At 40.8% G+C, this 16,292-nt stretch overlaps 1 protein-coding gene across 6 annotated transcripts in view; it reads right to left on the bottom strand.

Moving 5' to 3' along the window:
- Nucleotides 1-16,292, bottom strand: part of OSBPL9 (oxysterol binding protein like 9) — a 62,294-nt gene that overhangs the window by 9,035 nt on the left and 36,967 nt on the right. For 3 of the 6 annotated variants that reach the window (XM_035122699.2, XM_035122701.2, XM_035122698.2), the window contains 5 exons: nt 14,230-14,259; nt 12,539-12,589; nt 7,036-7,074; nt 1,302-1,395; nt 146-250 (listed from right to left, as the gene is read on the bottom strand). In XM_035122699.2, coding sequence (XP_034978590.1) covers nt 146-250; nt 1,302-1,395; nt 7,036-7,074; nt 12,539-12,589; nt 14,230-14,259 — 319 coding nt within the window. The other 3 variants (XM_060276911.1, XM_035122700.2, XM_035122703.2) reach the window with 3 other exon arrangements.

The raw sequence follows: 16,292 nt of genomic DNA on the forward strand, positions 1-16,292 counted from the left end.
TACAACACCCATCTGTTCTAGAGAGAACAGCCAATGATCAGAAAGGATGGGGGTTGTACTCCAGCAACATCTGGAGGTCCACAGGCGCCCCACTCCCACCAAACTGGGAGTGTATTTTGAAACAAGATAAGCATTTGTGCTATACCTGTACTATTTGGTGTTGGAGTCTGGTGACTTCCAATTAATGCTACAACTGGTCCAACTGCCAAGGATGAAGGTCGCTGCTCTGATTTGCAAAGCTGGGTTGGTTCTAAAAGTTATTACAAAGTGACAAGTGAAATGGTGTAAGCAAAAATCCTAACGTATTCATGGTATCATCCTAGGCACAGAATGTATTCTGCTGTTCTGCTCTTCGTGTGGGAAGATGAACGCTCACTGCTTTACCACATTTCCTAGTTTAGTTGAGTATCTTTAATGCAAAGAACAGGCAATGAAAACAGGGAATGCAAACACACTACTATGTGAACAGATTATAAAAACACCACTTGTTAAAAGAATTCATTAATTTGAGTACAAGAGGAAAGAGTCAAATACACTTCAGCACAGAGAATAAAGTTAGCTAATTTCCAAAGCAGCAGCACAGCACATATAGCTTATAAGCTACATCCTTTATGCAACCACATTCAGCGAACACATTGGCTTCCGGACATCGCAAACCCGGACGTGAGTGTTTCGGTTTGCAAATGTCTTTCGGAACATCCGACATGGCTTCCGATTTGAGTGCAGGAAACTTCTGCAGCCACTTGGAAGCCATGGCTTGGTTTCTGAACCAACTAAGTTTGAGAACTAAGTTTGAGAACCGAGGTGCCACTGTATATGCTGGGGTTGTTGTCCTTGCCAGCTCCACTCAACAACCCCACGTACCTGCCAACTCCCCCTCCCCCACACCTGACCAAACCCTCCTCCTTTTACAACTATCCCTTCGCCGCTTGCCCCAAGCCCCACCCTCTTTTAAAGGGGTGGTGCTTAACAGAACATCTTGCCAAACCACTTCATGAAGCGTCTCCCCTCCTTCATTAAACAGCTTCCCTGGGTCACCTGCCACCCACACTGCTAGCCTGTCTGCCTGCTGTTCGTCATGCTGGAATTGGTGTGGCAGCAGCCTAACATTTTTATGTATGTATGTATGTATGTTTGTATGTAAGAAATAAAGGGATTTTTTGGGGGGTGGGGTGGGAGAAAGTGTATATAAAATAATTCACATTTGAGCTGAAACAGGGTATCTACTATTAATACTAAACATTACATTTTCGTAAGTTTCAGAAACAAACATTTCCACAAGTAGTTTAAAAATACTATACCTGAAGGTAAGACAGTTTGGGTAGGCATTGTGCTGATCACTGAAGATTCCAATAGACTAGGTTGATATATTGCATCAACAGGATTAATAGTGCTCTACGACACAAAAAAACAAATTAAACCTTTTTTGAGAACCACAGCAGTGTGTGCTCTGTGCAGGAACTTTCTTAATGCAAAGGCAAATTCCTGAGAGAAATGCAAAGCGACAGAAGTACAGCAAATGTTCACGAAGCATTAGTGGTCTGTACAGAATAGTAGTAGCACGTTGAAAGTGAATTTAGTTAAGTGTAAACATAAATACTCTTATCATAAAACCCAGGAGTCCCAGCTTTAATACTTAACATACTGGTGTGATAGCAACCCTAAAAGACGACAGACAATCTAGAGATTGTGGTTTACTCCTGCTTTCAGAGAAAATACTCAACAATTTCAGAAGTACTACTGAAAATGGTGCCATAAGAATTGGTCAAGAATCTTGAAAAGAATATAATGAATATAATGTTTTCTGACTCAGGGATTTCAGTCTGCTCCTTTGCAGTTTGAGTGAAAGCAAAATACACTGTCTGATCTTGTTTCACACTAGTAGTTCATTCTACGTTGAGACACAGTTCCGTTTATCTTTCCACCTTCAATTTTCTTTTTTAAAAAAGCAATTGTCCCTTTAATAATACCCCATAAGACCTCTTCACACACTACCACACTTGCCAGATTCTGATGCAGGACTGATGTCACTTTGATCAGGACAGGAAATTAACATAGTGCATCAACTGTCACTATTTAAAGGGGAAAAGACGATAATACGGTACTTTCAGCTAGCTGAAAAACTGATGAAACTGAAAATTTCCAGTATCTGGTGGGCCAGGTATTCATATGTTAGGGTTGCCACACATCCGGAATTTCCCAGACATAGCCGGTATTCAGTCCAATTAAACAGCACTCGGGCAGAAATTGCTGGAATGTCTGGGAAAATCCAGACATATGGCAGTCCATGTCGGATATGGAGATTTTGGCAAATTTCATTAAAAAGAGCTCGAAGCCTCTCTGTTATTTTTAGATTTTGGAGAAAAAACAACACAACTTCAGCAAAAAAGAAAAAAGCTCAACAACTTTTGTGTCTGGATTTTCACTTTTTGAAATATGGCAACCCTATCATATGTGCCTTCATTATACATGTAACATCTACTAGGATAGATCTGCTTCAAAGAGTAGAAAAATGAAAGCAGTTGGGTATATGATGTGTACGGATGTGTGGCTCTGGTCACATGTTACATGGTACAAGTGAAGACATGCAAAGGTCCACCATATTAAACAAACTGCAAGTGACGCCTTTGGGAAACAGCTTTCTGACTTTTCATTTTGTTCAAACTCTGTCGGCAGAGTTCTAAATGTGTGGGTTCCAGGTTCAATAAAACTGAAATCACCTTTACTGATATTTAAAAACTAAACCTAAAACAATCCTGCCATTTGCAGAGCACACTGTCAGAAATAAAACAAGGTAAGGCTAGAGCAGTCAGCAACCTGAAAACTAGGCAAACAACCCAATCTGATAAGATCCATTTAAATTCAGATATTGTACAAGATTTCATAACAAAGAAAGATAAACCTAGAAAAACAGTAACTCAGAAGATTAGACACAGATAGACTAAATCAAACATGAGCTTCTTTCTAGAAGAGTAGGACAGCAACAAAAATAATAAGCAGGAGTCCTTGAAGATATGAAGAGAAAGGGAGCATTCGAGGGTAGTACAAGCAGATAAGTTTTTCCTTTGCAAATGATTAGCAAGAGTGTTAGCTGGTTTTCTGCACACACTGAAGGACTGTGGGAACAACTCAAAACCTGAGAAATACGGTATCTTCAGGGGCAGGAAATGCTTCTTGCAGCAAGCACCATATTTTTCACTCCATAAGACGCACATTTTTCCTCCTAAAAAGTAAGAGGGAATGTCTGTACGTCTTATGGAGCTAATGTGTGGTCCCTGGAGCCAAATTGCCCAGGGGCTAAAGGCAGATTGTGTGTGTGTGTATGTTTTTTTAGAAAGAGCTAAAGCAGGCATCCCCAAACTTCGGCCCTCCAGATGTTTTGGACTACAATTCCCATCTTCCCCGAGCACTGGTCCTGTTAGCTAAGGATCATGGGAGTTGTAGGCCAAAACATCTGGAGGGCCACAGTTTGGGGATGCCTGAGCTAAAGGCTAACAAGAGGGAAAGAGAGTGTTGAAAGGACCCACTCAGCAGCTGATTTGCAAGAGATCAGGGAGGGAGATAAGGGAGCTAGCTCCCTTACTGGCCAGCCCAGGCCCCTTGCCCAGGCCTCAATTGTTGTCTGCAGAGAGAGGCTGCTTGTTTCCCCAGCAACACGTGACTGGCTGATTAGATTATCTGTCTGAAAACTGTAGAAATGGGTCCCTTTCCTAGAGAAGCTGCAGAACTGTGAGTTAAACCCCATAAAAACAGGATTTTCTCCCTTTTCAAGGTAAGCTCAACAACTTTGAGCTGATCCTCAAAAATTGAGCTTTCCCCCTTTGCAAAAAAAAGCTGCACAACTGTGAGCTGACCCCACCCCCCCAAATGGGGCTTTTCCCATTTGCAAAGAAAGCCGCACAACTTTGAGCTGATCCTCAAAAAAATGGGCCTTTTCCCCTTTGCAAAAGAAGCTTCCTCAAATATTTAATGGGGGAGCAAAGGCACCTAGGCCTCTAGGAGTTGGCTGCTATGCCTAGGACAATTCAAGAAAGCAAAATATTTTTTTTCTTGTTTTCCTACTCTAAAAACTAGGTGCGTCCTATGGAGCGAAAAATACGGTAATCTCTTCCTGCTTTTAAAATGGCAACAATAGCCATACTTTGGAATTAGCTTCCTGTGGAGGAAGAACTAGATATGGAACAGCTTTAAATCTATGCAGCACAATAAATTTAAGCAACAGTAAAGGAGGGCATCCAATACAATCAATCCACTGATGGATGGAATCTGCCAGTGGAATGGGAAGTGAGACAATCTTCAGCAATCCTCCCCCCCTTCTAAATCTGCTCTGGGAGATTGGGGGGCAGGGCCTCCAGAGCAGATTTATAGGCATCGTGGGTAGAGAATCTCCAAACATTGCCTCACTCTCCTATTCTTTGGGTGGATTCTTTTTATCGGTTGATGAACAGTACTGAATACCACCCTAAATACTGGACAAGACCAAATTGCTGTCAGTAAATGAAATTAGAACTTACTTTTGTTCATTATCATTTTTAACTATTATAAAATAGCATTTGACTCTTAATTTTAAATTTACTGATGTTGTTTGGACACTGGCTTTACACAATACAATCTGCTGTCAAATATGAATGTTTGTTATGCCTCTATTACTTCCAACATATTGGAATGATCTCCTTGATATTTTGCCCAGATCCTTGCTGTTCTAAAGCTGGGGTGGGGAAGCGGTGGCACTCCAGTTGTTGGACTCCAACTCCCATCTATCCTGCCTAACATGGCCAATGGTGAGGGCTGATGGAAGTTTGAGGTCAACAACACATGGAGGGTCACAGCTTGCCCATTCCTATTCTAAAGACTTTTATGGATCTTTGAGAATAATGCTTGACTGTTCAGTGTCAAAATGAGTTGTGTTTAAAAGTTGGTACTGTATTATTAATTCTACGAACACAAAAATCACGCCATTTGAGAGAATGGGTGTGATGGCTAACTACCACGGCATTAGGTATAATTACGAGCACGGTTAGTTACTAATATTTACTTGGTCCTCCCACTCTAATAAATACTATCTCTAGTTAATCTCAGAAGAGTACCTGTGAATGGTGTGCCTGAAGTAAGGACGAAACAGTTAGCACAAAGCACTGGGAAATTCTGGTATACTAATTCCTCAGTCCTTGTACCAAACACTATGTAATGTCAATTCAAAGGCTTTCATTCCATAGTCATCAAATCTAGTAAAGGTTTTGAAAGACCTGATGATAATTCAACAAAGAACATTGACAGACTTTCAGACATCTGAAGTGATGACACCAAAATATTCATTTTCAGGCATTTCAATTTCATTCACCTCAGTTCCTTATTACATTATGATTATATTGGTACACCAGAGGTTCTGTACTACATACTTGAAGGAAAAAGACTAGTCAGATTGTTACAGAACTAAATAATCATGTATTTTACTATGGGTACAATTGGGAAACAAGTTTTCAAAATTAAAACTACAATAGATGATTAGGAGGCTTTCATACTGAAAAAAAAAATCAAGCTAATTCAACCCTGCAAGTATCACAATATTTTTTAAAACATACTCTTAAATGCATTTTAAATTGTGATATACTCATCTGAAAGTTATTTCAGACAAGTTAGAAGCACTATTGGCTGGGGTTTTAAGGACAACGGACCAGATATTTGGCTTCTTCTGAATAGAGTTGAACTCCTCAAACAGCATTATAGCTTGGTAATAGTGGTAACCAAGAACATTTTATGAAAGTTGTTTTATGACATTCTTTCATATATAAGTGAGACCTGGCCTCACATCATTAAATCTTGTCAATTTACATGTTAGATTATTGGAATTTGCTTTACATAGTACTGCCCTTGAGACAACTGGGAGCTTCAACTGGTCTGAAATGCAGCAGTGAGGGTTCTGATGGGAGCTGTCCATTTTAGATCACCTTGCACCTATCCTCTACCAACTTTACTGATTACCAATTTGCTTCAAGTTTCAAGTCAAGGTGCCACCTATTATTTTCAGAGCCCTAAATGGTTTAGAACCAGGACCTCTCAGGAAAGTCATTTCCCTATTCCCAATATGAGCCTGTACAGGACGCTCACTCTACTTTAGAGGGCCTCACTCAGGTCCTCATTCTGTCTGAGACAAAGTTGGATACACGTGAGAGAGCCCTTTCAGTCATAGCACCCAAGATGTGGAAAGGCCTATGAAAAATGCTTGGCCTCTTGATTGTCTTTATTTGTACCAGTAGGAGAATTCTCACTGTGACTGTTTTGTGATTCACTAGTGATATCATACAGAAAGTACTTTATATTCCCAACTTCATGGCATGATGAGGGTTTTCTTAAAAATAGACCTACACTTACCCTACCAGACTGCAGTTGCACTCATGTCTCATGGGGTCCAGCACTACTTTTTTCCTATAGTTCTAAGGGTCTTAAAACGTGTTTTTAAGTTTCAGCAACGAGGGAAATGGGCCATGAAGAAAGGCCCAAACTATTTATTAAAATGTAGGGTCAAAACAAGCTACTTACATAACTGTTCTGCTCTTGTTTAAGCTAAAATGCCAATATAAGTTCCTACCAATTTACAAACACTCAGAAGTCAGGAAAATGTATACAAATGGAAGACAGAAGTTACATGAAGTATATACAAAAAAGCAACCTGACAGAAACTTCTAGCATGTATTTCAAAAGCAGTGTTATAAAGAAATGTTATTCTGAAAGCACGTGCATTTCAGGTACAAGAAGAGTGACCAAGTTATCATCCCAGTTTCCCCCCCATTGCTGGCTTTAACTTTGCTTCATTAATAAGAAATAGTGGTGATAAAAGCGAAGCTAATTTAATATTCTTAATTGTGATTTCTGAAGCTTAAGGAAAGTGACAACATATTGAGGAGACACCAGAAGATGTGACTAAGAAAAAGAATGTCAAAATTGAATGGAAGTTCAAGCCCCTGTGGCCACATGCCTGCAGCTTTAATGTGCTGCCGAAATAAAGGGAGATTGAAAGATTAGATTCAAACTTACTATAAGTCCATCTGCGTGCTTCTCCTCATTACTTTGGTCCTTAAGGAAAAATGTTACAAATATTAACATATCATTTTTTTACTAGTCTTTGCTTATATGAGAATGATAATTGTGTCTCTCCGGAATTTTTTACTAGATGTTCTGAAAGTGAAATGTCTCTGAAGGAAAAGAAACCGATTAACCATTAGAAACCTTGCACTTTATAATCCATTGGTATCATCTTACAATAGCTAGCTATGTTTGAAGATAATAAAGGCTAACATATCAAGACCGAAAAGCACTTTCTGTCAGATGAATATAATACTGAAGAGGCATGCTGCTATGTATCTACTAGTTCTATTTCAGGCATCCCCAAACTGCGGCCCTCCAGATGTTTTGACCTACAACTCCCATGATCCCTAGCTAAGAGGACCAGTCTTGGGGAAGATGGGAATTGTAGTCCAAAACATCTGGAGGGCCGAAGTTTGGGGATGCCTGTTCTATTTATTACCAAGTATCATGAAGAGGCCTGCACAAATGCTTAGACACTTGCAAGATATTTCTGTGACATGCAAGATAATTCTGTGACATGCTCCTTGATGTTCTGGAAACTATCACCTGGTAAAAATTACGTGTCACTTAAAAGAAAAGCACAATAGTGAAGGGTTTATTTGGCACGACCAAATGCCTCAGTACCAGTTAAATAAACCCCTACACCTCACAGGTGTATGCTGTCTCCTACCACAGGTTTTATCTCTTTGGTCTAGACTAGGTGTACTGCTAGCCAACCCTTCAAAAATGGTTAAGGGATTAGGTATAGGCTGTAGGATCATGTATTCTCCCTTCTTTCAGGTGCAGATTTCCATCCTACTCGTCAGCTATACCTCAGCTGTGAATGAACTGTCATTCATCTTTCATTCAAAATGCATCTCCCTATACAAATAATTCGTAGTTAACCAGAGTGCACCAACATTTAAGAGATTTTCCTTTTATGAAGTCTAGGATTCTCAATACAAACAATGAACCAGACAAAACAAAATTATCCTACCCTTAGAATCATAGAAAGTTAAAAGTATCCTCTCTATTATGACATCACCTTCTCCTTCCAATGAACTTGGGGTGGAGTCCAACGTTGTCCCTTCCCACCCCGTATTAGTTCCATGGGCTGAACCCTGTTGGGCCGAGTATGCACCACTGGCCAAAGGTCACACGGCAAAATTCATGGTTGGGGGAGGGATTGAACATGATTTAATTGAGGAAGTGCCAATCAGAAATATCAGCTGGAAATTACTTTAAAATTTCATCACTGAGTAGGTACCAAAAGAGCACAGTGAAGGGACCTGCCGGTACTTGCCTGATGTCACTAGGCAGCGAGTCCCAAAGTATAGCTGCTCCCACACTAGAAGACTGATTTCTTACAAGTGCAGAATGCATATTATGTGGCAGCTTTAACAGTGTCAGTTCTGAGGATCAAACTGAGTGCGCACACCTGGGGCAAGATGAAGGTGCAAGTAAAGTAGTACCAAGCTGCTAAAGGCTTTATACATACGAACAGTAACACCTTGAACTTGGCCTGGTGGCAAACCGGCAACCAGTGCAACATCTGAGTAGAGATGTTACATGCTGAGAGGGTCTCACTTCTGGCAGCAACCGTGTTGCAACATTCCTCACGAACTGTAGGCTTTTGGATTAAGCACAAGGGAAACCCCAGAGTGTGTACTGCAGTCATCCAATCTTGTAGTCACCAGTGGCTGAACTACCGTGGTCAAGCTCTCATGGTCTGGGAACAGCCATAGCTGTAGCACCAGTCACAGCTGGTAAAAGACTCTTCTAGCCACTGATGATACCTGGCCTCCAGGGACAGAGCTGGATACAGAAGCAGCTCTGAACAATGGAGGTGATGTTTAATAAAACTGCCAGTTATCAAAAGCCATACTGAAGACTATACGGTAACAGATGATTAATATTCATATTTTATTTAATACTTAATCATATAATCATAGAGTTGGAAGGGACCGGTCATCTAGTTCAACCCCCTGCAATGCAGGAATTTCAGCTAAAGAATCCTTGACTGATGACCATCTAACCTCTGTTTAAAAACCTCCAAGGAAAGAGTGTCCACCACCTCTTGTGGGAGTCTTCCAATGCTGAACAACTCTTACTGTCAGAAAGTTTTTCTGACTGTTTAGTTGGAATCTCCTTTCTTGCAACTTTCAGCACACAAGCAGGCTCCCTCCTCCATGTGACAGCCCTTAAGATAATTGCAGATGGCTATCATATCTCCTAATCTCTGGCATATGCATATACTTGAGAGATGAGAGTTCCTAATCAGATTATTCTAAAAGAATATATGTAATTTTTAATGTTGAAAACTTAATTAACTAAAATCATTAACATAATATACTAACTCTAACTCCGTGGTGGAGTACAGCCAATCATCCACTGCAGAATCCACGGAATGGAAACAAGATCCAATGCATAATCATGCAATGACAAAGGCAATTACACTAATCCCAAATATTCATTTGAAACACGCACACACAGATATTGAATGCACACTGATCAAGCTCTGTGCTCTCTCTTTTTTGCGGGCCAGGGGCAGGAAAAGGCTTGCATTTTGCTAAAATAAAGCTGCTACAAAAACGAAGGAAGCTTTATGTTTTCTCAACCTAAAGCATAATCATACAACGTCCATTATTCCAAGTCACCCAAGGTCCTATAACCTGAGACAGAAAAAAAGACAGAAAAAAACCTAGCTACTTTTGATTTCTCTTGCACATTTCCTATTGTAGGTTTGCAGGAGCTGAATTCCTAATTCTGTCAAGTAAATGCTGCTCAAAGCATGGCACTATTTTTAGAGCTATGAGGGAATAGATGAGGGCCTCAAACATCAGTTTTTATCTTGATGGTTTTTAAAATATTATAAATGGATTGAGAAAACATAAGGCTGGCAGGGAGTTATGAACAATTCTCTGTCAGTAGGAATGCCATCTCTTTATCTGGCCCACGGGACTCTACCCATGCAATGCCCCCTTTCCATATAATTCACTGGCATTGCTCCACAGCCTCAACAGAGTCCTTGAACTGGGATACTACCTCTTGTTCAACTATCGTGCGGCTAGGACACCTATAAAAGGTGAGTGTCTCTTGCTCTTGCTCACCACTGGTATGCATCTCATGGAAGCAGTCTTATTAGGGAATGTGGCACGAGCTGCAAAAAGTTCCCTATCCCTATCTTAATGCATTGCAGTCTGAGATATTGGGCTGGGTCCAGACTTTACGGCTGCAGACAAGAGTATCTTGAGTGGCGTTTCACTCAGGGGATGCTCCTACTGTTTGGTGGTAAAAGTTGACAACTTCTGCCAACTCTCCCCTTCTGCTGCAGCCCCCCAGAACTCTCAGAATGGTGTGGCATACTGGATTGGGGTTAAAGGGAGAGATAGGATTAGCAAAAGAAGCCTCCCAAAATTCTGCCAGATCAGAAGCCTTGAGTACTGTCTGCCTCAGGTTTGCATAGGTTTGCAAGGCAAGGTATGTTCCAAGAACAAAACTGGGATAAGGGTGCACTAAACATTATAGCAAATGGAGTTATGAAGAGAGAGCAGCAGCAGCAAAGGTCTCTTTTTGTGGATGAATGACTCAAATATTCTCTTCCCCCATCTTTCCTTTTGCACTTTCTATGGAAGCTTTCTTAACTGGCATGGGTATGGGGAAATTTGGAAAGTGAAGGAGAGAAGCCTAAGCATCAGATACATTATTAATAGATGCATTTTACAATCTTGTGCAACTGCCCATTCAAAATTCTGAACAGAATGTTTATAAATCCAACTTCTCCCAAGGCAGATCGAGTTTATCTGACCCAGAACTGCCTACCCTGACCAGCAACGACTTCCCCGAGGATGCCAACAGAGATATTTCCTGACTTTCCTATTACTAGAGGTCCTTCAGCTGCAGATGCCAAGGACTGAATTTGAAATCAAACATGCAAAGCATGGGTTCTATCACTAAACTACAACCTTTTCCTCATTTGTTTTTCTTTAGTAAATTGGCAAGCTTGGCCAGAGATATATGGACAACAAACAGCACTGAAGGCGTTCTGTTTCTTTACCAAAATAAAATTTTAGAGTATAAAATCATAGAATTGTAGAGTTGGAAGGGGCATGCAAGGGTCATTCAGTCCAACCCCTTGTAATGCACGAATATTTTAAGTTGTGTGCAGTGTAGAATGTGGTTGTGTTCATGTCACAAATATTCACCGGATAGTGGCATATGACAAAGGTTTCTTCCAGGCTATTCCTGAAGTGTTTAAGCGCTAGCAACACTTGTACATTCTTTTGTTACTCCAGAAACTTTGTTTTATTTATGCTTATCTTCAGTTTTGCAGATGGTACACTACCTCTTCAGCAGTGAGGCATGTGTATCTTCCATGTTTTCACATAAGAAAATGAGCAAAAAATACCCTTACACCACAAGCAAGTCTCACCCTCTTCTCCACCTTGTTAGTCCATTATGTATGGGAGCTATATACAAACATAGCTCTCTTTGGAGAAACCTGTTACAATGTTGTACTACAGCACAAGCGCACTGGGGCTCACCTTCTTTGATCATGTATAAAAGTTCCATAATCCAGTTTACGATTAGGATTTTAAGATGCCCAGCAAAACTTATTGGGTTTTTCACTTCTGATATGGCAGGAACTTCAGTGCTATAGGTTAGGAATTATTAGGCCTATTAAGATTAGAGAATAAATCCAAAATTTTAGAGTAGATTAGTACATGCAAACCCATTTGGTGAGTAAGGGCTTTAACCATACATATGCAATATCTTTTCATGCCAAAAATTGCTCCAGTTTATCAATTCTCTATCCAAGGCCCATTGTTAAAGGAGGAACATGTTTTAACTCAATTATCAGACACTGATATTCAAGATGAGTTTTTGAAGGCACAAGCACCATCAAATTTCAAGATATTTAATAGACTATAATTCTGTTATTTATACTGTTCACGTACAACCTAACATTTGTTTTGCCATACTTCCAACTTGGGGGATTCCACGAAATAGTTGTTTGTGAATGTTTAAAACACCAAAAGTAATTAAACCAATGTAGGCATTGACATAAAGAATCTGTTTTTATGTATGCTCAAACAAAGCATGAAGAGCACAGTCACAACATTTGAGATTATGGTAAACACCACTTTGTCAGGATCAATAGGTCAGTATAATCACCACTTTAATATGAAGAATGGCACAGCATTAGGTATGCTATTGTATGCATTGTATAACTTATACAATGTACAGTCATACACCCCTGGCAATCTACTTACAATATTTATCAATATACCTACAGAATGGAACAGGAGGGGAAATAATAAAGTCATAAGCATGTACATATATACTCCTTCCGATTCTTATTAACTTTGATGGTTCAATGCCTCTACAATATAATAGCATAGAACGATTTCTTCCAGAAAATAACATTATACTGCAAACACTTTTTATTGTATTTTCCAACAGAGATACTTACTTTAGCAATCTGCAGCAACACAATGCAGTGTTTTATTGATTCAACCATGCTCTAAGGGGGACAAAAATAAACATGTTAGTATTTCTACAAAACTTTTACTGCTTAGAATAGAGTGTTAAGGAAGCAAAGTACTTCCACTGGTTAGTATGTTCGTTATCAATTTAGTACTTATTTGCCACATATATATTGTAAGAATTCATTTATGATAACATTTCTGCACTCGAATGAGTGAACAGGGTGGAGAAAATCAGTAACTATTTTGCTAATACTGTAGTTTTAATGGATCATTATTTTCCCAATTTATACAGCTAAAGCCACACAGGGAAAGAACATTTAAAGAACTTTAAAGTTAACTGACACCCTGCAGGTTATTGTGCAAGCAAGATATTGTCTAAACCAACCTAGCCACCGGTGCCCTACAAAGGTTTTGGACAAAAGCTCTCACTGGCCCCAATCTCCTGGGATAATGGGAGCTGTAGCTCAAAGTATCAGGAGGGCACAAAGTTGACAATACCTAAACAATACCTTCACAATAGAAAGATTAGAGCTGCTTTTGTTGCTCAGATTTTATCATTAAGTTATAAAAATAAAATAAAATATATACAGTGGAACCTCGGTTTACGAACTTTAGGTTTACGAACTATCCTAACCCGGAAGTTAGTAAACCGAGGTGCCCGAGGCCTACTGAGCGTCCGGTGCCTTCGGGGAGGCCGGGCCTTCGCTCCGATGCCTCCTGGAGGCCCGCAGCGAAGGCCCGGCCTCCCCGAAGGCATCGGAGCAAAGGCCAAACCTCCCCGAAGGCATCGGAGCGTCTGATACCTTCGGGGAGGCTAGGCCTTCGTTCCGATGCCTCCCAGAGGCCGGGGAGCGTTTCCGTGACTGGGCTGCAGCCGCGAAAGTGCTCCCTGGCCTCCGCAAAGGCATCGGAGCGAAGCCCCAGCCTCCGGAAGGCATCAGAGCCGGGACTTCGCTCCAATGCCTCCCAGAGGCCGGGGAGCGCTTTCGCGGTTGCAGCCCAGTCGCGGAAACGCTCCCCGGCCTCCGTGAAGGCATCGGAGCGAAGGCCCTGCTGCTTTAGGGGGTGTTTTTCCTCGTCTAGAACGGATTAATCAACTTCCCATTACTTTCAATGGGAAAGTTCGCTTCGGTTTATGGTTTATGAACACTTCGGTTTATGAACAGACTTCTGGAACCAATTGTGTTCGTAAACCGAGGTTCCACTGTACTCCAAAAAGCAACAGGACTAGTAAATGTGTCACGTTATTCTGTGTCATGCTTTCAAAGACCTGACTGTTAAGCAGGTTACCATCAAGTATAAAAATATTCTAAAACACTACTATATTTTCTATTTAATATAAACACAGAACATAATTGTAGGGCACAGTCTCAATCTCTATTTCAATCAAAAGACAAATATGAAGATAATTTGGACCACAGAAGTGAGAGGATGACCCCTCCCTCGTGAACATATGGTACAATCCATCCCCTCTCCTCTAATCAGGTGGCATAAGGAGAAGCAGGTTTCCTGCATTTGCCAGCAGGCTACTTGAGAGGTTGGGGGGCAACTGACCTCCCACCATTCCATTCTAAGTGCCTGTCAGCAGAGCAAGTAGCTAAAGAGGAATTTAACACAGATCCAAGCCAAGCCCTTAAGTTGCTTTAAAATATGTAATGATTAAACACATACTTACACTGGTTGTTTCTTTGAGGTCTTCAATCTTCTGGAGGAAAAGAAAAGAAAAGCAAGGTCTTTAGCAATGTGAAGTTATTAATCTTCAAGATTGCTTCTTGTTAGTTATTGTTTATTTAAAACATTCACATAAAATATAAGCTTAATATATGAAGCAGCACTGTGCAGAGCTATATGGACTAAGTATTATCTACTCCAACAGCTCTCCAAGATCAAGGGAAAATGTCTTCGCTGCCTCTTGCACCCAAGATCCTGTTGAATGAAAACAACAGGATCCTTCCTGCAATCAAAGCAGACATACGGTATTCCATTATTACACTGTGACCACCTTTGCAACCATTTCTAGATAATTAAAAGAGTACCAGGAATGCAATTTGCTTTAGAAAAGGGTTGCCCAACAGCACTAGAAGACGACTTTAAGCAAAGGGTGTGTTGTGCAAATTGTAAGGGTAGTGCTTTTTCTAGCATGATGCACTGTTAAACCGTGCCCTGCTGAGCAGCCAAAGATTAATGTTTGGTTTACATTCTCATCCCACCCTGCAGATAAATAGTCTAAAGAGAAAGCTTGAAAGCAAGTACTGTACAAGGCGGCTTCAACTGAAAAGATGTTCATCCAGAAAATTTAATCTTCATTCCACATTTATCCCAACTGAAAGTGATATATTTGCATTTGAATCACTGTATTCCTATACAGTACTTGTGTGTGAAATCATGCAAGTACAGAATTGTTCAGACAGCGGTGATTCATCTTCATATTGTTATTGTCAGTTTGTTCCAAACTGCCTCACACTTGTCCAATACAGTGATGACTCAAGTCTGCCTTTTCCCCATCTATGTAGACCAAAAACAAACTTTGGTCAAAGCTCAGGTTAGTCTGAAGAAAGATAAACTAAGTGACACACTAATCCGAATGATAATTTAGCTCTGGGTAGTGCAGCAGCTATAGGGACCCAGGTGGCGCTGTGGTTAAACACTGAGCCTAGGGCTTGCTGACCAGAAGGTCGGCGGTTCGAATCCCTGTGATGGGGTGAGCTCCCGTTGCTTGGTCCCAGCTCCTGCCAACCTAGCAGTTTGAAAGCACGTCAAAATGCAAGTAGATAAATAGGTACCGCTACAGCGGGAAGGTAAACGGCGTTTCCATGTGCTGTTCTGGTTTGCCAGAAGCGGCTTTGTCATGCTGGCCACATGACCTGGAAGCTATACGCCGGCTCCCTCGGCCAATAATGCGAGATGAGCGCGCAACCCCAGAGTCGGTCACGACTGGACCTAATGGTCAGGGGTCCCTTTACCTTTTTAGTGCAGCAGCAGCAGGAGGAGAACTAGGGTAGGAGTGCAGCAGCTGTGATCCCCTCTAGGAACCTGCATGTTCACTCTATGTCATTGTTTGGCTTAGCATTATGGGCAAAATGGGTCACAGAAGCAAAAAAGCCCCATTTAATATAGTGTCCCAAAGTGATAAGCACATTTTGAGCTTACTCTTCAGCAAGGATTTCATCTATCGGCCAATTCCCAAAGTAACTTTCAGACCTCTATAGACATACTAATATACTTATTGTACTATGGTGTTCCCCCCCCCCCCCTGTGTTGTCCTCTTGTGGCATCTATTTTTCTACAGGGTCTATAGATGTGACAGTTTCTGACACAGCTTTCCATAAAGATTAAAAGGAAAAGAGAAGTGATGTCATGGTTTCCGGTAACATTTCTTTAAACTACATTACTACAGGAAGCAGCTGCACGTTTTGCTAGTTGTCTTGAGTCAGGGGAAATAACTACCTTATTGCTTAATCAGAAAATGTCTAGCATTACTAAAGTTGTTAAGCCACCTGGAGTGGCTGGGGCAACCCAAAGGGGCAGGTTGGGTAAGTAAGTAAATAAATAAAAATAAAAATAATAAATAATATCATGCAGATTTTAAAGAAATAGTTTGGGGTGAGTGTAACTGGAACCTCTTCGTTCTGCATGAGAGGAAGCAGCTTTAAAATACTGAATGCCACAACAAATCAGGAAGAAAACAGCTCATCCGTTGCAACACTAATCTGCCATTACAACAAATTAAGACTAGAG

The sequence above is a fragment of the Zootoca vivipara genome, chromosome 7 (assembly GCF_963506605.1).
Source record: "Zootoca vivipara chromosome 7, rZooViv1.1, whole genome shotgun sequence".
Classification (NCBI taxonomy): domain Eukaryota; kingdom Metazoa; phylum Chordata; class Lepidosauria; order Squamata; family Lacertidae; genus Zootoca; species Zootoca vivipara.